The 23,334-nt window shown below is 37.5% G+C and overlaps 1 protein-coding gene across 1 annotated transcript; it reads right to left on the reverse strand.

The window, feature by feature from the left end:
- Window positions 1–2,223: 2,223 nt before the first annotated feature.
- LOC140244094 (uncharacterized) lies at window positions 2,224–10,277 on the reverse strand. The gene is made up of 3 exons (XM_072323742.1): window positions 10,065–10,277; window positions 2,955–3,023; window positions 2,224–2,268 (listed from the first exon to the last, which is right to left on the reverse strand). The coding sequence occupies exons 1-3, from the start codon at window positions 10,275–10,277 to the stop codon at window positions 2,224–2,226; spliced, it is 327 nt and encodes a 108-aa protein (XP_072179843.1).
- Window positions 10,278–23,334: the final 13,057 nt, after the last annotated feature.

Genomic DNA, 23,334 nt, shown 5'->3' on the forward strand with positions numbered 1-23,334 from the left:
TCATTGAAATTTATTATAAATTTTAAAAACATTCTCATTCCTCAACAAAATCACTATACATACTGAAACTCTGTACTCTTATTAACTAATTTATGGTTGTTCAAATGTAAAAGTCTGAAAATCATCTGGAGGTCCCCCTTAAGTGAAAAAATCGTTAAAGAAATCTGAAAGAATCTTAGATATAGTGAAAGGGATATCATTTCTAATATCTTTATTTTTTAGCCTCGAAGCTTCCTCAAAATTATACTCAATAAAAATTTACAATGTAAGACGCCAGATAAAAACTTACAACAAACATGCATGCAGCTCTGACAGTGAATCTGACAGTGAATCTGACAGTGAATCGAATCGTCGTGAATCGAATCAGTTCAAGCGAAATCATAAGGGCGATTCCTTCTGATCTCATTAGTCAAGGACATTGTCTTCATTTCTTTTCTTTTTTTTTTTTGGTAGATTTCATCCATCACATCATCATACTTAGACATGAAAAAAAAAAAACCGTGTTATGACTGCGCTGACTATGACAGCACTAGCAATCTACATAATTATATATAGACCCACAATCCGTATATACAACTTATTTGACATTCGTTTCCGATTTAGAAATTAAGAGCAACCCGCGATGCAGTTCATGATTTCCGAACATTCAGATTTTCGTATATACATTATTTCAAGAAAAAGACAAATCACTGCTAAGTTTTTCCGATTTGCCACCTCAGGGTCTCATTTCATGAAAGATATATAAGGATAGAAATTCTTGCCAGAGTATAGCAACTTCTCGTATAGCGACACCCAGGTAGGAAGTGAGCGATTCTTTTTTTTTTTCTTTAAGTCTTTATTGATCAAATCAACAAATCATTCATACAAAATCAAAATATTTAGTCATCATAGCAACTACTCCCTAGGTTCGAAATGGAGCCCTATAGTTATTACATAATTTTCCTCGAAACTCCAGAAGCAAGACAAAGAAAGGAATTTCACATCAAAAGAAAACAAACCCATTGCTATGTACGGAGTTGGTGTGTTTCATTTCTTTATGTCGACACACGAAGAGCTGACGAGGGTACACCATGACGTGTAACATGAGTGTAACTTTTACAGAAATTGATGTTGCGAAGAAAAAAAAATCTTTGGGCTATAACTCCACTTGCATGAGGCCTCAAAAAGATTTGCCTGTTTGGCCTGATCTGGCATAATATTACTCAATAGTTATTGTTGAAAGTTGATGTAAGTTGTTTGAATTTTGATATTTTAGTTCGTCTTACAGAGGGATTTTCTCTCATTTAGTTGCAAGTATATATACATCTTGAATATAATGCAAAACTCACTTAGTAAATCTACCTTCAGTGGCATAGAATATCAAAAGAAAGTAAAGAATATACAAGACAGAAGAAGGTAGTACAAAAAAAATAGAAAGTATTTCAGCCTATATAACAAAGCACACGACACACTTCACTGCAAACTTAGTATCACATACTATAGACATTGGCAAAAGAACGCGAATATTTTCTACAAACCTTCTCTAAACTACGCCATTTTGTCTATTAATGAATTCATGCAGTTCTCAATGCCAAACAAAACACATAGTTTTATCTTAGTTGTGGGATATAATTATTATCAATCACGATTTATACGCATCTATTCTGCAAAAAAAAAGGAGTAGAGTTACGTATGTGTAATCCCCTAATCTTTTTTTTTTTTAATAATACGACTCCGTTTCAGCTGCCGTTGTTTGTAACAATTATACACGATCATTAAAAATTGTATTGATAATCAATATCTGATAGCCAATAGAACATAACAATGTTCCTCCCGCGCATTTTCTTTCCCCTGGGACTTTTTTTTTTTTTTTTTTATGGCGTTTCCCGCAAGTCGTATCGTGAATGAATGGATTCAGTGTGACGTCACAAATTCCAAGCAAAGTGAAAACTGTTTCAAAAAGTGGAAGCAAGATTCAAGACAGGTACAAAACGGTACAGTATGACAAAATGAACATCCATCGATATCTCCATTATATACTTCAAAAGCGGTTTTCTGTGCTATTTCTTTTTCTTGCGTTGTTGTTGTTTTTGTTTTAATGGCGTCTATCACTCAAGATTGAGTATTTACGCGTTGAATAGGATGTGTAGTTTCTTCTCAAGTCACTTGTGACAGCACTTTGCTGGTGTACGACTTTTGAAGTATAGGTCCCTCCTGCAAGAAACTGGGGCGGAGTGGTGTGGGTTATTCGCGAGCCATTGCTTGACCCCCAGATATGCCTTCCCACTCCTGAAAACAAGAATAAGAAATGAGAGGAACAAGAAATTATATATTGACATCAGAATGTAAATGTAAATCATATCAAGACAATTAAGACGCTGTATATGAGGCCTAATTGAACAATTTAATGTGAGTGGCTTGTGCACATTTTCCTGAAGCAAAAAGTTTATGGTGGGAATGTAAACAGATGTAGGTATATACATGCATTTTTTTCTTTATTTGGTGTCATTAATTATAGAAACATAAGTGAAATACTAGTTCTGAGTTTGTAGGTTTGGTTCAGTGGATGGGCTGATCAATATACAGCCCCCTTAATGAAGCAATAATAAACATAAATATTATAGATGAAAACATACATTTTGCAACACCATATCGTTGTGGAGTACATTTTGGATTCAGGATAATAAGTTCACGCTATATCAATACGCTGTCAATGTTCTTGTCATTGTCTATAGATAAATAGATTAAACGTGGGGCATTGTGTCCCCCTCCACTGAATGAACCATAATTTTGAAATATCAAATCGATGTGGCCATATTGTTTGAGTGTGAGCGGTGTTGTGTTTGTCTGTGTGCGCGTGTGCTTGCTTGTCACTCACTGCACTAAGTCCAGCAGGTCACTATGGAAAAAGACTGGAAAAAATAATTATTAAATGCATCTCTTAAAAATGATCAATAGTGCTGGTGCTGACTTACCAACCGTTCCTGGACTAGCGAACAGAGCGTGCAGAACCAAATAAGGAGCAGGTCATTCGTGTAGGACCCCTGCAGAAAACAAAATTGAGAAACAGGCATGATTATGCATTCGAACAGTATATATATATTTTTTTATTATTACTCACCTCGTTGTAGTGTTCATTTTTTTTCCAATCCCAAGATAGAAAAGCAAGATGTATACAGATTACACAAGGGAGAAGATCTGGAGAGAAAATATTCGAATGAAAATGATGTGGGATCGACATAACAGAGGGTCAGCGGCAGCTCAGTGTGCAGGCTCCATTATTATAGAGCACACCAATCTACACAATGTTTCGGTACTTTAAAGTATAAGATATCAACCAATGCATGCAGACAAACACGATTTAACTGATGAATTATGATATGACGTTCTTCAAACCTCCTAAACACAACGATAAGAAAGCACCACCTTTATGCAAAAATAACCGTCATAAAATGTGTTGCCAAGTCCTATAATGTATGTAATTGCTTCATTCGTTCCAGACCGTTTCACATCATTGTGTGGTCAAATTAGCATTCTTTTTTTTTTTTTTTTTTTGGGGGGGGGGGGATAAAGTGTTCCCTGCAAAAGCACACGTATTATAAGACGCAAGAAACATAGATTATGATTAGTCCTCTCATTTGAAATGATTACAGGTACCTTGTTGATAGCTTTACGAGGCATCCATCCTTATTGCAAAGCAATCTTTAGCAGTGGTTGATGGGTAATTTTGCGCGTATACAATGTATTCATGTTATACATTGAATATAAAGTGATTTCTGCGTTTATTCTTTCTGACTAAAGTATATCAAGGTATACTTTCGCAGTTAATCACAGCTCAGCCATACTCCTCCACCTCCTTCTTCTATGATGGGTACGTCCCAACTGAAAACTAAAATATGGACAGATGATAATGATAATGATAATGAATAACATTTATATAGCGCTTAATACTGATGTTTCTAAGCGCATTGATCCGGAAAAAAAGAAGAAAAAAATGATGAAGAAAAAGAAAGGAAAATGCCGCCTAACTCTCTTGCTAGCTATTTCAATTATCTTCCCCTCCCCGTACCTAAATAAATCAAATCAATATAGTTAATAATGAAGCTTATGGCGCAAATAAACAAATGAATAAATAAATAAATAGAAAAGATCTCAGCAACTTGCTTCTTTAGTGTTATTAGTTTTGTTCAGTTATTAGTTTTATTGTCCACTAGGAGACTGCAATATATAATCTTGGCTTTTCAGCACGTCTCCTCCCTTTTTTGATATTAATTCGATATCATTAGAAAGGTGCTTATCATTGCTAATATCACCTTCTCCTCGTTACTGCATCGTATATATGAATATTGTGTAATTATGGGTAGGCCTATGATTTTTTGTATTGTTTGGAGCATAGGCGTAGCCAGGATTTTTTAGAGGGGGGTGTTTAACCCTATTAAGCCCAAGCTATTTTGACCCCTCGCAGGCCCGGGGGGGGGGGCAGATTTGGCCCCCCCCCCTTTATAACTTTTTTATTATTTGATGTATCATTGTTATATTTGGCACATGGGTAGAGTAACTCATACTCTACACGACTGTACATTTGAATTTTCTCAAGGTCACCCATGGAGGGCGTTAGTTTCCAAAATATAAAGAAATACATAGGAAATGTTCTAAAAACATGATTTTTCTGCATAATTTCTTTATCCCCATTATATATGTCTTATCATAGACCAATCATTTTCATATTTGTCACAAGTGATAAACAAGTGGAATCTTATTATTTGTTATGGTTGAAATTTCTCAAGGTCACCACATGGGGGCGCTATTCGTGTCAACATAATAATACATTATGAGACCTGAGATGAAATGTTTGGGATGGGTACATGTACAGTTATGACATTTCATATTTGCATAATAGTGGAATTTCAAGATTACAAATTGAAAATATGAAGAACTAATGATGTTAGAGGCATAGCTTGGGTGAGGGAATCAAAATATCACAAAATAGAAGGGCAATCTTTAGAAAGTATTATTGTTTTCAATTATCTCTATTATATCTATTGTTTTATGCCTTTGTCACATAAAAACACAGGAAATAATAAGAAAAACTTTCCAGGACCATAATTACTTCAAATTTTACTCGTTCAACAAATTTCAGCCAAGAAACACCCATTTCATCCACTGTAATGCTGATGAATAAAATGGGAACAGAAAAAAGATGCAAAATCTGACTGACATGGTTGTCAGTTTATGGTTGCCATGGCAACCAGCAACATCAAATATAGCTGAATTATATATCAAAATGTTCGCAATAAGATTTTAGGAAAAGTCACCAAATTTGGTTGAAATCGGATAAAGGGCGAAGGAGTGGCAAATGAAAATCTGGTAGGGGGGGGGGGCATAATGTGCCCCCCCCCCCCCCGACACCGGGCGTCTTTTATATTTTTTCGTAAAAGACGCACGGTGTCAATTCGTTGTGCGCTCGATGGCTGTAGAGAGCACGGTCGCGCATCATCCATACGGGGAGTGAATCCGTGGCCCAAACATAGCCCGGACGCAGCAGAAGTTTCTCATGCAGTAGCCTAAAATTGCTACGTCGTGTCTGTGGGCTCCCAAATCCGTATGCTTTTGCCAACGGACGTTGAACAAGTGTGTGTGTGTCAACGGCGTAAATCCGTGCTGAGGAGTGTGGGGGGGGGGGGGGGGGGTGATCGGCGATAGTCACCATCACCACGATTACAAGCCCATAACCGGACGGGTGCAGCCAGTGACGTACCGTGGCGGGTTGGTCAAGACAGGGGGAGGGGGGGGGGGGCACCTCGTGGAAAAGTAATTTTGAGGGTGTGTATGCATGCTTGTGCGTGCGTGCGTGTGTATGTGTGTGTGCGCGTATGTGCGTGTGCTGTCAGTCTGGAAACTGTAATGGGGACTGCAATACATAACGGAATATGATACATTCCACTGCGCAGTCATTTTTTTCCTTATGGATTATGGAATGACGGTGTGAAACGACAAATTACTGGCAGCAACATCAGGAGAATTACATAACAATTGAAATGAATGCGAGCGAGCGGAGCGAGCGAGGTTGAAAATTTTGACATTTTACAGTCCCCAAACTGCCGTTTGTAGCTATATTTTTTCGCTTTGGAAATTAAGTGGGCGCACCGGACGCAACTGCTGGCAATTACTGGTACCAGGGAGGTGGAAAACCACCTCCCTGCTGGTACCAACATCAGCAGAATGGCATAGCGATTAAATGCGAGTGAGCTTGAAAAATTTGATATTTTGCAGTCCCAAAACTGCCGTTTGTAGCTATACTTTTTTGGCTTTGGAAATTAAGGGGGGGTGCAACGGCCGCAACTGCTGTCAATAACTGGCAGTGACATCAGGAGAATAGCATAACAACTAAATGTGAGCGAGTGGAGCGACTGAGCTTGAAAATTTTGACATTTTACAGTCCCCAAAGTGCCGTTTGTGGCTGTATTTTTTCGCTTTGGAAATTAAGGGGGGCACACCGGGCCAACTGCCGGCAATTACTGGCAGCAACATCAGGGGAATGGCATAACGATTAAATGCGAGCGAGCGAAGCGAGTGAGCTTGAAAATTTTGACTTTTTACAGTCCAAAAACTGTCGTTTGTAGCTATATTTTTCGCTTTGGAAATTAAGGGGGGGGGGGCGCACCGGGCGCAACTACTGGCAGTTACTGGCAGCAACATCAGGAGAATGGCATAGCGATTAAATGCGATCGAGCGGACCGAGTGAGCTTTAAAATTTTGACATTTTGCACTCCAAAAACTGCCTTTTGTAGCTATATTTTTACGCTTTGGAAATTGAGAGGGTAGTCAATGGTGTCGGTTTATGTTCATGATTTGGGGAGGTATGACCAGCGAGGGGACGTCGAAGTGACCAAATGGGGGAAGGATATCCAAAACCTGCACTTTAGAACATCCTCTAATATTATTGTTTGTGTTTGTGTGTGTGTGTGTGTTTTATATACATGAAAAAGTTAGGAAATAGCCCAGGTCAAGTCTTATTATTGGCAATGCAAGGCATTTTGATATAGACTAGTATGTAAAGCAACACTGCAAAATCATTAATGATCTAGCTTTGAACGAAGCGTAAGGTACAAAGGTGTACATTCTACATCGAATTGCGCAACGTTATACAGCGACTCTTTTTGCCGTTCGGATGTTCTGAGTACACTGCACACATCCTGCTTATATTCAGAATGCCAACCAGGAATCATGCTGAATCGCAATATTTTGTCGGCTCCGGACTTTTTGCACAATGTCTCACGTTATATACCTCTTTAATTATGGTTACAAGAAATCTTAGAAAAATATCTTATTTCTTGATCCCCCTTTCATGTCGATTTCAAAAGCAGTTTAGTAACCCTTGAATTACCATTTTGGTAAGTTTTTTATTCTTTTTTTTTTACGAGCGGATGCGGGGGGAAGCTTGGCGCCCCCCCACCCCCCCCCCCCCCACACACACACACTTAACAGGGATCGAATGTACCACTGCATGAAATATAAAGTATGAGGAAAGTGGTAGCAAAAATATGAAGACTTTTTGTTTTTGTTTGTTTTTTTTTTCTTCTTTTGCTTGTCAGCCGACTTTTGGTGGAAAATCAGACCTTGAAAGAACGAGGAGTTTTTGCTGTTGTTTCTCTTATCTTTTGATTTTCTTTCTTCTTGACTGACAGGTGATTTTGACCCCCCCCCCCTTTAAAAACGTAGCATAGCCCTGAATAATGCCCAAATATATTCAATGAAATGCTAATATGGATCTCCATTTCTTTGTATGTAATAACGTACCGGTATTATCTTCCTGTAGGTATTGTATTTTTCTATTTTCTTGATTTAAGTCAATAAAGTAATCATCCCAGAGGCATCGTTCTGTAATGATGGTGGGTGGGGGAGGGACTTGGAGTTGGAATATCTGTGCGAGGGAGCGGAGCGACCGAATGGGGGGAGGGTGTGGGAGGGGGATACCCCCCTCTCAGACGAGGAAGATTTTGTATTTTCAGACCTGAAATTAAGCGATCTGGTGCACACTTTTGGTGAAATTTTGGATTTACATGTTTACAATGTAGGCCTATAGGGCTATACTATTTGACGTTGTCAACGTCTGGGTCATACCTTATGTCGATATTACTGTCTTTGCGAGCGAGCGAGCGAAGCGAGCGAGCGCTTGAGAAAATTATGTATACATTATCCTACAAGACTATTCAGCTCTGTTACCTGTCTGGAGGCGGGCGTACGAACGTCATGCAATATGCCAAAATTGATGCAATCACATTTCTGCTTCCTCCATTTTTCCCTCAAATTTCGGGGGGGGGGGATGATTGTACAGGCCATCCCCCCTCCTCCATTTCAGGGAGGGGGGATATATCCCCCCCCCCCATCCCCCGGGATTTACGCCCATGGTGTTTTTTTTTTTTTTTTTTGAGGGGGGGGGGAGGGCAATGCACGGTGCAATGTGCGTCCCTCAAGAACATACATGCATCCCCCGGTAATATTGGAGGAGTTCAAAAAGGGGCATTAAATGCAAATAATTTGATATTAAATGATTTTAGACATTAAGTGTAAAATCTTAGTCAATACCTAGTTGAATCATTACAAAAAATCTTTCATTGCAACAACTTCCCATTTTCGTCTTGCACAGATGCACTGCGTTGGCGAATAAAATATTCCCACACCAGACACTACAGAACAGAACTAACTTAGGTCTGCTGATACTGGCACGTCATGACAGGGCTATTAGGAGTGTCGATCGTGAAAAAAATTAGGAACTTTTAGTTTTGTGCGCCTCCGCCAACAAAAAAAAGGAAGAAAAGAATAAAACCCGGATATGAATGGAACTAATAATTATATTATCAAAACTCATTCAAATTATTGCATATCATTTTAAAATTCAAAATTTCAAAATTTGTGGTCAAATCATGAGACAGAGTAATAGTAGCTTAACTTTGGAGGAATAAAAATTATTCACTTTCCGGAAATGGAAGTGGCAGCTAAAGGCTTTTGTTTTTATATTAGTGTTAATAGTCTGGATCCCCCCCCCCCCGCACACACACACACACAAATTAGCTTAAATTAACTTTAATTATTAAGAACAAAAAATCAAAATTTGAGGCAGTGCATTGTGTAGCGTTTTTTCTCACTTTATTTTGGGAAAATAAGGAAGTTGATAATTTGGCAAAAAGCCGAAAGGTTCAGCTCCTGTCCCCTCCGCCGACGAAATTGTGCTCGTATAACCAATGTTACTACTAGTAATAAATGTATGAAGCATCAGTATAGTTAAGACTTAAGACCCCAATTTCATGAATTACTTTTACAAAAGATAATGGAGAGGGGAAGACCGGATAGATCGCCGTTTTTGGTGTAACGCCTGCCATGCATAATTATGGAAAAGGGCGCAAAACAGCATTGGATAAGTAACCGACGCATTTTGTGTATAAACAAATGGGAGAACCTGACCCAGACCACACCCGTGTAGCCAGGGGGACGATGGGTGTGGTCGCCCCTAAAACGCAAAAAAAAAAGGAAAAGAAAAAACATGAAGAAAAAAAGGAGTAAAAAAGACAAGAAGGTGAGGAAAGGAAAGAAGAGAAGTAGAAACGTCGATGCTTCGATAATACACAAAGCGCGTCACAGAATCGGTATAGCATGCATTGCACACACATAATAATAATGCATCATACACAATTTACGGTACCGCGTACGGTATAATACCGGTAAACGGTGAACATTATGCGCAATGTATCTTCGCGATTCGGCCAGAAAGCAAAGCAGGGAAGAGAGAGAGAGAGAGAGAAAGAAAATGAACACAAAAGAAAGGAAAGGCGGAATTCAAAACGGAAATAAAAGCGGTGAAGACAGCTTTTGTTTCATTTTTTTAACATCTAAACATTGTTGAAGAGGGGTGTTGAACAGCTCAAACACCTCCCTTTTGCCCAAGGGAGGTGTTTGAACACCTCAAACACCCCCATTTCGGCAAAGGGGGGTGTTTGAACACCCAAAACACCCCCCCCTCGCTACGCCCTTGGTTTGGAGATGAAATGAAAATGAAATAAAATGATAATAAGATGACAACTTACATCAATCCCCTTCGCTTCTCTTGTCTTCCCCCTTATCGTGGTCATAGACCAGAGTCCCACACATCCCAGCATTGACAGGCAGCCGTACAGGACGCAGCTCTCCCCGACCGACTCCGCGTTCTTGCCCGCCGTGTAGCAGGGCGCGAGGTAAGTAATCACGCAGATTCCGATGTTGGCAAAGCAACCGAAGGTGCCGTTTTTCCATTCACCCATACTTGCAGAGATTTTGTTTTGCTTTCCTCTTGTTTCTTTTCTTTTTTCAATTTATTATATTCCCGAGGGATTACTATATTCTCCAGAAGCACATAAAATAGGAGATGGCTATATCCAATTTGAAGTCCACGCTCGCGCAGAGTGCAGGGAAAGGACGACTTGGAAAGTATAAGATCCTACAAGCCACGCAAAAATCGGGAGAGTGGTCCACAAACGACAGTGTTTCTCTAATGAGAAGAGGAGTTCAGAAGAGAGAGAGAGAGGGGGTGGGAGAGAAAGAAGATGAACGAATTGTTCATTTTTGTTGGGGGTGGGGTGGGGAGTCTCGTGTAATGAATTAAGGATTGTTGAAATACGGAGTCTGATTGGTCGGCTATTCTTTCCCCGGCTTACTTCGGCGTCGCGTGTTGTCAATGGAAACGTGGATACGGTCAAGGACGATTCACGACAGTAATCGATCGCTGTTGAGGAATTGTCACGATCTAGGGAAATACTTTATTGGTGGGTCTTCACGTCCGATACGCATTATCGCTCCTCCCCCATCTCCGACACTCGGAAAGCAACGAAAATGTGTGCAATAAACCAGTGAATGCAATGATGATTTATAATTAAAGGGTCTAGGTATTTCAGTTTGTATATGGCTTGCCACTGACTGACTGACCTATAAAGACTGAAAACTTGTTATTTTTTCCATAATCAACAATGCTGTTAGAATTAAAGGCTATAAAGTTATCATTTATCAATTATTTTGCAGGTACAAATATTTCTGTGATTATGATATGCAAGTGTACAATCAATTTTTAAAGAACAGAGGATGTGCATATCATAATCAACCTAATACGCTAAAAGAGTTCCCTTTATGAACTCTAACATTGGAAAGAGGAGAGTCAAGTTAAGACCATGAAAATGAAGAGTTGTATTTATGTACTTTTTATTTATTCGCGACATACTTCAACAGGGACATTTCATCTAATTCTGCTGGTATCCGCAGCAGACCTACTTTTCAATTCAGCCCTGTATACAGTATACATTATCAAAATAAAAACAAGCCCAACGAAAAGCAAAATTTATCCAGTATATACGAATAGCTCTTTATATAAACAGTAGTGAGTAATATAGAAGACAAAGTAGGTACCAGATAAACAATATGCAAATCAACAGAATACAGCATCAAAGACATTATTTTAGTTGTGCTTGGCATACTGTATAATCGCATTAAGTATACCAGTATAGATACTACATCTAATATCGTATATATAGATATATTTCTGATCAAAAGTTTTAGTGTCAGATTGATTTTATTGCTGCATTTAGATGAAAATTGTACATGAATTAGCGGTACATGTATCTGAACAAAAAAACAACAACTACATGATGAATTCACAGTGTAATGATCACGATGATCTTTGAACCATTTTGATGAGAGAAGTCAATGGTACACTTATTTCCAGTTTGAGAGAGAAGAGAAAAATTCAAGTCTGCTAAATATTTCAAGCAGGTGCATGATAGTGATGGCAGCCTCAGGGAAATAAAAAACATTCACAGAAATGCGCAATTTGCCCTTGAAACTTGTCTTGTGCTATATACCTTATACAGTGCCTTATAAACGAAAAGAAGAAGCAACGTGAAAGGCTGAAGTTGTAACAGGCACCGTATCACATCATGCACAAGTAAGTCCGAGTTCGATGATGTAGAAATCTAACAAGTTAGTTAGGCATAGGGTCTAACGTGACGGTTAGGGCCTAGCTAGGTAATGCTAGGGCCTAGTGAAGGGCTAACTATGTTAGGGCTATATTTTAGACTGCTAGTGCTAGTGCTAACTAAGTTCAATTACACAATGACCTGTCTTGATCATTTCCTACCTCATAATTTAGAACTTTTATGCCATGGTCGGCTGTATGATACTTAGTAGCCCTACTACATCGACCACCCTCTTGTAATAAACCGACCGTGTATTAATTGGCGCACTGAACGCATACTAGAGTAGTACTAGTACGCACTTCACAGCACGCAAAGCACATAAAAATGGATTGGCTTTGACTGATAATGAGGATGGTGTGGGAAAGCGCGAAAATTCACCGTTCATTAACAAAGTTTAATGGTTTTAATCAAGGACAAAATTTCGAATGAATATCTTCACCGAATCGTAATGTAATGTCTATGGAAGTTTCTAAAAAGCTTCGTACAACACGGTGCTCAATACAACTCGGTTTGCGTGCATTGTCAATGCAAAAACAGCGGTCGATCTCAAGGAGCGTTACCGCGGGGAGCTGAAACGAGGGCAAGTTCAATGGCGATATTTTTGCACTGAAACTCCGAATAGAAAAGGGAACAAAGGCATTTGATAGCCTAGCTCTGGATTTTCTCGATCACGTAGGTCAAGTTTTTTGCATTTCATGAATTTCAGTGTTCAATATTCTTATCAAGCAAATAAACATTAGGCGGTCGATGAGTAGTAGGTCCAACCGTACAACCAAAATCTACTGTAAACATAACGAACCCCCTAAAATCCAATAGTAAAGTGCAAGTTAAGTTCTGCTACTTTTGCTGGAGCAATTCATTCTTTACTGAGCATCATTGCCATCAATGATGCTCGATGAATTAAGGTCTACGTAAGCTTCCAGTAGAAAAAAAGGCCTAGAGCCCCTATAGAAAATGAAGATAAAGACAGAAAACAGATTGTGGTGTTTTTAACGCACAATATAGTCTATGCACCACATGTAAACTTAATGCCTGTAGTAATAATATACATGTACCACCTTAGTAGAGTTCTATTTGTTTCGTGTAGGTAGGTGGTTTGGAACCAATCTTTGGCACTTTTGTCACTTTCGAATAAGTTTCTATGCAAAGATTAGGAGCTTTCTTCTCAGTCTGTCAAGATTTCCATGCCAAACGAAGCACATTGTGCAAATTCACACAAACTTGTGAGAAAAACGTTTATGAAATGAACAGTTTTGCAGAAGCTAATGATCATGCATAATTCACTCCATCATTTATGTTTTTGTTATTGAGTATTATATTTTTTTCCATTTGGTTTATAGCATTCTTTCTGGGCCACCCTTAATATGATTACAAATGCAATCTTGTTCCCTGATTTGTACAGATCAAGCAAGACTTCAGCCAGGAGATCATGGCTGAAGACAGGATGTTTGCAGCATGGCCATGTATGCTGACAAAGTACTCTAGTATGGGGAATCAAGATGTCCATCGTAGCAAACGCTGATTATTCGTCACACGGGTGACACCGATGGCCTTTCCCAAGGTACATTTTCAATAGTATTGCTCTGTGAAGAGATTCTAATCTACAGCCCCAGTACCACCCTTTCCTTTTTTGCATTTGAGTTAAGGTGAATTTATTAACAACATTAACAGAATACTTACAGTATGTACATGACTATAAAAAAAATTGTTAGACCGAGAAATTCATTCAATGCTTGTTAATTAATTTCTAGGACTTTCGCAAAAACCTGCAAAAACTGAAGTGGATCTGTAATTTCAAAGCCAATATCAAAGAGATCATCCGGGCTCTTGATGACTCTGCTTTGTCCATCATTCAACTTGCATGTCATGTTCCCGTATTTGGTTTTGATGCCGATTCGACGTCATGAGCTTCCTTGGCATTTATCATACACTGATCGAGTGACACATTGCATGCCTTTAGATCTTCATTGATGTACACACTTTTCATGTTCTCTTTTCCTTTCAGACTAGAATGCCCAGAATACAGTTTGTTCCTTTTGTTTGCAATAAAGTGGACTTTGATCTGCCTGCTCTTTCCTTCTTGCCTTTTCCCCAAGATGATGACAAGATCATGAAGATGAGATGTCCTCTTTCCAAATGTCTATTAAAGCCAACTTCCTTGGCAACATTTGACTCGCCCTCAGTAAGCTCTTCCTTTGTCTCCTCAGCCCCCTCTGGCAGGCCAGTCAGGCAGAGATTGTCCCTCCTTAGCTCATGTTGGACCTCGTCCTGCTGGAACTGAATCCTCAAGAGATGACATGTGGATTCAGAACATCTTTAATTGTGCTCATACAAGCTTCTTTCGCTCCTTGTATCACATGCGGTAGTGCAGCTTTAATGACTGAAACTACAGCTTGGACAGTATTTGGGAGAGGCTGTCTCCTGCCCCTCTCTCACATTATAGCACCCCACGGCCACACAGTTCATGTACACTGAAACTTCTGGACGGTTTGTCCTTGCCTCCTTCATCTACCATTCCCCTTTTCTTCTCCACTGCCTGATCAACTCACATGATAATCAAGCTTTTTTCATTATAGGATAACATTGACAGAGAAGTCTTTTATGAACTATTAAAGTTTTTGCATTCTTTTTCCTACTACTTGGAATAAAAATCACTGGACCTTGAACATCCCTTTGCTCTTGCTAATCTAATTAAGATATATGCATATTAACTGATCTTGCTTTATGCAATGTCAGAATATGACATGAACCTCCTGCAAAAGCCCAAATGTCATTCATATTGCAATAGTCTTTGTTAAGCACTTAACAGTAGTGCAAGATTATTCTTATTAAGGCACTGGCTGTCAACACCATTCAACTTTCTTTCATCCAAGTTCATGGTAACTCTGATTGCTGCTTTGTAGAATAGCATGATGAGTATTACAGCATTATAATTCTAATGCTTGGCCTTACAAGTTTGGCTCTACTCATCCACAATTACTTGCCCGTCTTGGAAGTAAATGCCGTTGCCAGAATCAATTTCTCATTCAAAATGTGTAGTATTTTCTACAATACCCTCCAAACAACTTTAAAACAGCCCCCCCCCCCCCACACACACACACAGTTAGTAATCCTGGTTGCAATCAAGTACAGTATAAGTACATAAACTAGCATCTGAATATGAGCTGATACTTGTCAGCATTTCTCTTTGTCAGCCTTGATTGTGTTAATATTTTTAAAGGGTATATTTGTACTTATCATTCAAAATACTCCCCCTGTGTCATACATTTTGCTCCACAGAGGAAAAAGAGACGCTTGCATTCAGCATGCTGCCGCTAGTTTGCCGAGGCTGGACTGCGAGGGTGTGGGGCAAGTGCTCCTTTCAGGAGTCGGAGTTATTCTACGACTTTCAACCTGTAAGTACCTAACTGTTCGGAGGCTAATCTTCTAAAACAAGTGATGTGTTGCCCTCTTATTAAAATGATGAGATGGACTTTGACATTGCAATACAAAATATAGAAATCATCAAGCTGTGGTCCATAGTTACAGAAATTCCCAGTTTATGCTGTTTCATTTGTTAGTTTAGTCCATGGATTCTACATATTTATGCAAATTTATTATGTTGCTAACGTATGCTGTGAATCACAATAATTTTTTTTAATGAAAAAAAAATCTTATATTACATAGTCAACATACATATTTACTTTATTTTGTGCCTGACTGCTCAATCACACACTTGTCCAATATCAATATGTCCTTTTCATTTTGATAAAAAGGAAAAAAAATTCGCATGAAATGCAATATTGGTCCCAAATGTCGCCAACAAGTAATATTCCATTCATTAATAAATATTGCACTTGACCTATGGTATCATTATATTCAGCAAGATGCTGGAAATATATCACATACCACTCATATACATCCAATGTGATACAGGGTGTCTCCCCCCCCCCCCCATGCCAAAAAGAAAAAAGACCTTGCATACTCCTTAATGTTCCTACAATGTAAGTGGACAAAATTGATATACTACTAGTATTGGAAAGAGTAACTTACCCAAAATAATGAAATGCAATTCAGAAGTAGTTTTAGTTTGATAATACTTTTTGCCTGGGCTTGCCAGCAATAAAATTAATTGCCTTTCAGAAGTTCCCATAGGCCACACAGTTGAATATTCATTCAGCCAGGTCATGGTTAGCCCTTGCAAGAATAGAAAATGTAATACATGGATGTTATATACTACATAAAATACCCAATTTAGGGTATATGTTTGCAAATGAAATGTTGCAGAATTTGGCCAGGCACTTTATTATGAACTCTACCTTGAACACTGGAGAGGTGTGGGAAATATATCTGTTCTGATGGACTTCATTATACCAATGCCTCAACCCAACACTTCTGTGTCAAGATTTTATCGAGATGTATTATATGCATGTTTCTTTTCCACTTCCATTTCATTTTACAGGAGGGCACAGACCTGGCTTTCTACATTGGACAAATTGACAGGAAGCAGAGACCACAGCCCTTCATCTTGCTGATGGGAGGATCCTGGAAGAAGCCACTGCAAACCTTTGTCATTAGGAAGTTTTCGCTACACGACGCGAAGACCGAGAATACGAGGAAGCGATCACTTGTGACAGTCCCCGCGTACTCTGACTCCCGTCCCCATATCTATGCAGTTTCGCTTTGCTGTACAAGACGGAGGCGTGGGGACAAGATCGCTGATTGGTTGGCTAACTGGCTGGCTCACTCCTGCCAAGCATTGGGACCGAACGCTATTTTGGCCAAGTTCCGTACTCGTTTTCCCCCGGACGGGACGTTCCTCAGATTTGATCATGTGCAGAAGCAAATTTCGCACACGACACGCTCAACTCCCGGCCGCGTTGTGCTTGCGAAAACTCCCTATTGTAGAGAGACAGGGATTCTTGTTTCCAACTTTGACAAAGGCTGTGGACTGTGCATTCAAAGTGCATTATGTCCTAGATGTAGAGTACTGAGTACCAGGCTCAATGTTTTGCTGCCTGGCATTTCTTGGAGACAGTTGAGTACAAAATGCCTGGTAAAGTGACGTCCAATTCTGTGAGAGAGATCAGGACATACCTGAACTCTTCAAATCAGGAAGATTAGATGCGTAGAATGAGATTTTCATGGTCATCAGAAGTTTAATTGACAAAGTTGACTTTTAGGTCATTCGTCAAAGCAAAGGTTTGGTATCTATGTTTTATTTGTTTATAACTCAATAAGTAATGGATACATGTCACATGGAAAGATCAAAGGTCATGAGAAGATTGTTCTATTAGTCGGTAATGTTGGCCCTTGAAAACTTGTGATAAAGATGGGCTAGAAATGAATTAAAAAGGGTATTTTGCATAGTAGTGACTTAATGAAATATTGGGCAAGATCTTCACAGGTTTATACTGAAGCATGACAGGCAATTTTCAGAAATATAGCAATTGTGAAATTAAAACCTCATATCTGTTGAGCATAATGGAGGTGACACTCTGTACTGAATGTGGCCTTCATAAAGTTCAAGATGAACTGTTTTGTAGAATGTATATTTCCATTATGAGTTTATTTCATTGTTTATAGAGTAATCTTCATTACTGCCATCTCTATCACAAGAGTGACAGAGATGATCTTTGCTGGACAGATGTGCTGTACTTGGCACATCCCAGTTATGAAAAAAAAATGTATGTGTTGGTAGCAGGTATGACTTCTCAAATTACACCCGTAAACAGGAGTAAATTTCATTATAATTACAATGTACTGTATATGTTATTTGGTCTGTTCAGATATGCTGAATATAGGTATGGAGTAGAATTTTCACAAGAGATAAAACTTATTTCTTAATGTGAATGGTTTCTCCATCTGCAGTATATTTACAGTCATCATTGTACCGTCAAGGAAATATAATCTAATAACCCCTGACTTACTATTGCAGATGTTCCCCAAAAGCATTGCAACTGAAATGATTCAAAATGTTGTTACATCAAATTGAACATTGTTAAAAATGATCTAGTTAATAGAGAAGCTGTGTAGTGCAATACCTTCAGTAATATTTTCTTAGTGGGGCAACTAAGTACAGTATTGGGACAGAAAAGCAAATCCTTAGAGGGTCATTCCCTTATGCTTCGCTTATGAGATTTCCAAGCGCATGTAATAGTGACAAACACTTCAAGAACAAAGTCGGTGGTTCTAAGAAAATCAGATAATTATTCCAGGAAATAAGACTCATTCAAGATTTATCTTGTCTTGTCAGGGTATGATCACTATAAAACTGGATAATGTGTCTGTAAGGTGTGCATTGGACTGTAAAAGCATTCTGAAAAATTACATTCTCTGTGTACTGTTCATTCAGTTAGCCCTTTTGGACCCATCTGAGGGCAACTGATGGTCCCCATGCACCCACACAATATGAGAAATGAGCAACAAAATATTCAATGTGGCACAGGTATAGATAATCTCAAGCTGAACACATCCATGTTATGCATGATAATTAATTCTTTAATTATTGCATGTTTCAAATTCAATTTGCCATTGCAGTTTAGTTGAAATATTGTGAAATGTGATTTTTACGGCGTTAAGCGCCCCATTTGTATGTAAGTGGAATCAAAATGTACATTTGACAATACACTAATCTTTAGATGAGTCGAGGTCAATTCAGCTGGGAAATCACTTAACTCAAGCATTTACAAAAGCTCGTGATTTTTCCTCTGCAGTCAAACTGCATATTTTTACTAAATCCGCGCAAGTCGACACATTTTTCTCGGTTCTCGAGAACTTCGACTTATCAAAGGTTAACTGTATAAGAAGAATTGTTACTCTGTATATATTCTGAAAATGGATGAGACAATTCTTGATTGGCTCAATTTGTTATTTGTAATAAGTTTGTACATCGATGGACATATTGACCGATTGAAGGTTTTCTAATGATACGATGTCAGTGATATAGACAGTGAAAATGTGCTGAAATATATAATTGGCCAAAAAAATAAACATTTGTGTTATTGTGCTTATATATACAAGTGAGTTGTACAGTAATATGGGATTAAGAACTGTTTAAATTCTAAACATGAATATTTAATATTTGCTTTAAACAACCCAGTTGTATAAAATTACTTTTAAACAACCCGGTTGTATAAAATGACTTTTAAACAACAGTTGTTTAGAGTTTTAAACAACTTTTTTTAAACAACTCAGTTGTATAAAATTACATTTAAACAACAGTTGTTTAGACTTTTAAACAACTTTTTTTAAACAACCCAGTTGTATAAAATGACTTTTAAACAACAGTTGTTTAAATTTTTAAACAACTTTTTTAAACAACCCAGTTGTTTAGATTTCTTTTAAACAGCAGTTGTTTAGAATTTTTAAACAACAAAGGGTTAAAAGTTTAAACAACTACGTGTTGTTTAATTTTTAAACAACAGTTGAGCGATTCACCGGTTAACTTGTGGTTGTTTAAAATTTTAAACAACCTTGTTGATTTTTTTCTAACAGTGTAAACTGTTCTTATATAAAACATTTCTTTTCTTAATGGAACGAAAAATTCCCTTTGTTATCCATGGATTTTTGATTTTTTTATCGTTTTTCTTTGCAATTGTGGGGATATGTTTGTTAAAATAAGAAAGGAATATATTCCAAAAGGTGTCATAAGCAATGTTTGGGTCTGCAGAAATTAATACATCATCCCACGTTTCCGTGATTAAATCATCGTTGAGTAATGATATATTTTCTAGAGTGAATTTCCGCTTCTTTTTACGTTCTTTCTGCTTAACATAAGAATTCTGTGTGTCGCCACAAATGAAAAATATAGGTAAATGGTCAGAGATATCACTATACAAAAGACCAGATTTCGAATAATCTGTGTCAATATTCGTAAAAATATTATCGATCAACGTTGATGAATTGACAGTAATTCTCGAAGGCTTATCAATTGTGATATTACAAAAATTTGCTTGCAAGATATTGCAGAATCTATTTCTAAGAATGTGCTCCTCTTTCAAAAGATCAATGTTAAAGTCACCCATAATATATACATCTTTGTTTTCTTGATTGATCAGCTCTAATAAGACATCAAAATTATCTAAAAATGAATTACTATCTGTATGAGGGGGCCTGTATATTACGCAAAATATTATGTTTTTTCTATCATACATATTAATTTCAACACATGTGCAATCAAATTCATTTCCATTGTATGTCAAATCAGGCCTTTCTTTATACGATAATATGTGTGATAGGAACAGGGCGACTCCGCCTCCCCTTCCGCATTTTCTATCAGAACGGACAACAGAATACCCATCAATGTTATATAAAGGGGGAGATTTGTCGTTAAGCCATGTTTCTGTGATGCCAATAGCGGAGAATTTCATATTTATCGTAGACAATAATAATTGCATATTTTCATAATTTCTTAACAGACTGCGGGCATTTACATGTAATAAACTGAAAGAATGCTCGTTATTAATAAATTCTGAATTAAACTCATCCGGCAAATAATATCGACACTGGACATTTTTATGCAAACATGGATTAAATTCATCCATATTTCAAAGGAGGACAACATATGGACCATAACGTTACCATCAGCATTTGTTTAAAAGTTGCCGAAAGCAGACAAGAAGAGAAGGAAGGCATATAGCAAGTCATACAGAGTGTAAATTGCTTACGAAGTACTGTCAAGAGTAGTGGCCGCATCGCACAGGTGAGATGTCACAGTAAAGATCATTTCTACATCAACTCTCCCTGTACATATATATATAAAGTCAAAATATCTTTGGAAATATTCTATTTACATTGGTAAGCCTGTACACAGCATGGTATTTGATTACATAAGTACACATGGATATTCATATTTGCCGTGGTGCAGACTTAGAGGTCGTCAGAGAAAGAAAGGCAGAGAGGAGGATGATCGGAGAAAAAGAGAAATAGACATAAAGAAACATGGTTGTGACGTAATGAATTAAACAAGAGATATTGAGAAGCATTATTTATAGTACATACACGCAGGAGACTGTGGTGACCTAACTGGAGGAAAGGAAGTTGTGCGGGACTCCAGTTCGGTTCCTCCATTTCCCGGCAAAGAAGCGAAGCTTCACACCGTTCTTGTACAGCTCCTGAACGGCTGTGGACCATTTCCTCTTCTCAGCCAGATCGTCAGCTGTGATATTTGTGATATATTTGATATATTTTTGTTTATAAGTTTGTGTGCGAATATTATGATTGTGAAATGAAGATTATGTTTAATTTTCCATAGCAGTTTTTTCCAATTTGTATGTACAAGTGTATTTGATTGATTTTGAAATTTTGCTCATCAGGTGTTATTTTTTAGAATGATTGTTTGGTTTACATGTTAATCTAAGGATGATTGCGTGATTATGACATTTATTACAAAATGAAAATGTACAAAATTCTGCAATTCAGCCATATCAATGGCTGCAAATGATTTTTTAATAAACCATTACCATTACATCATATTGTGATACATCACATGAATCATCACGTGACTTATTGCATAATTACACAATGTTATGATCACATTTAAACACTATAGTAAATTAGTGAATGTGATTTGTGAATACAAAATGCAAGCGTTTTCTGAAATGACCGCTGGGGTTGTTTATCAAACTGGTTTAATTGCTATCAGTGGTTATGATCATTACAAACTAAACAAGCGATAGTTGTGTTTCCCTTACAAGAAGGCAAAAGTATTAGTATATGCTCTTGCGTTACGCATAATTTGTTTCACAGAATGCAATAGAAATTGATATCGATTCAATGTGAAACAGGATTATGAGAACCTTTTGTGCAAACGATAGTGAGTGTATCTCCGGTAATTTGCAAATGATGTGAATTGTTATTGTTGTTCTCTAGTTCTGTTTCATCGCATCATATCTCTTTTTATGCCGCAGTATCAACGCTAATTTTATACAGTGATCCGTTTCAATTTATTTCACTTTCATTTAACAATTAATGAACTGTACTTGATGCATATCGACAAAACCCGGCACACTGTTATTCAGCGTCAATGCCAAACAAACTGAACGGATCAAACGGGTTTAATTTCATAAATGTCAGTTTGCTCTTGTATCACCCCTAAATGTAATATCAACGCTAAATGTAATATCGACCCTAAATGTAATACACCTTAACCCTAAATGTAATAACAACCCTAAATGTAATACATTTTAACGCTAAATGTAATAATCGAGTCAACCCTAAATGTAATACATTTTAACCCTAAATGTAATAAACGGAGACAACCCTAAATGTAATACATGTCAACCCTAAATGTAATATCGACCCTAAATGTAATACATGTCAACCCTAAATGTAATATCGACCCTAAATGTAATACTTTTTAACCCTATATGTAATATCGACCCTAAATGAAATACATGTCAACCCTAAATGTTATATCGACCCTAAATGTAATACTTTTTAACCCTAAATGTAATATCGACCCTAAATGTAATACATCTTAACCCTAAATGTAATATCGACCCTAAATGTAATACACCTTAACCCTAAATGTAATAACAACCCTAAATGTAATACATTTTAACGCTAAATGTAATAATCGAGTCAACCCTAAATGTAATACATTTTAACCCTAAATGTAATAACCGGAGACAACCCTAAATGTAATATCGACCCTAAATGTAATACATGTCAACCCTAAATACAATATCGACCCTAAATGTAATACTTTTTAACTCTAAATGTAATATCGACCCTAAATGTAATACATGTCAACCCTAAATGTAATATCGACCCTAAATGTAATACATCTTAACCCTAAATGTAATATCGACCCTAAATGTAATACACCTTAACCCTAAATGTAATAACAACCCTAAATGTAATACATTTCAACCCTAAATGTAATATCGACCCTAAATGTAATACATGTCAACGCTAAATGTAACATCGACCCTAAATGTAATACATCTTAACGATGTAATAACAACCCTAAATGTAATACATTTTAACGCTAAATGTAATAACAATCCTAAATGTAATTCATGTCAACCCTATAAATGTGATACATCTTGACGCTTAATGTAATTACCACCCTAAATGTAAAAACCTCATTATAGAGAGTGTAACCAACGCAGAATATCGGGCAAAAGGTCAGGGGGTATATGAAAAGGATATGACGCAACTTTTTACAGCACTCTTGAAAGAACAGCAATAGTTGCTTAGATTTGTTTTTGTTGTTTACCCAGGTAAAGATCACACAGTCTTATTAATTCCTTTGTTTGCTGCAAAGTTAATTAGGTACATTTGACATAGTTTTTCTTTTTAATCTATACCTTTATCATACAATCACATAAACATTTTGTATTCCAAGTGTTCATGTTAGTTTAAAGTTTTG

This window comes from Diadema setosum, chromosome 20 (assembly GCF_964275005.1).
Source record: "Diadema setosum chromosome 20, eeDiaSeto1, whole genome shotgun sequence".
Classification (NCBI taxonomy): Eukaryota; Metazoa; Echinodermata; class Echinoidea; order Diadematoida; family Diadematidae; genus Diadema; species Diadema setosum.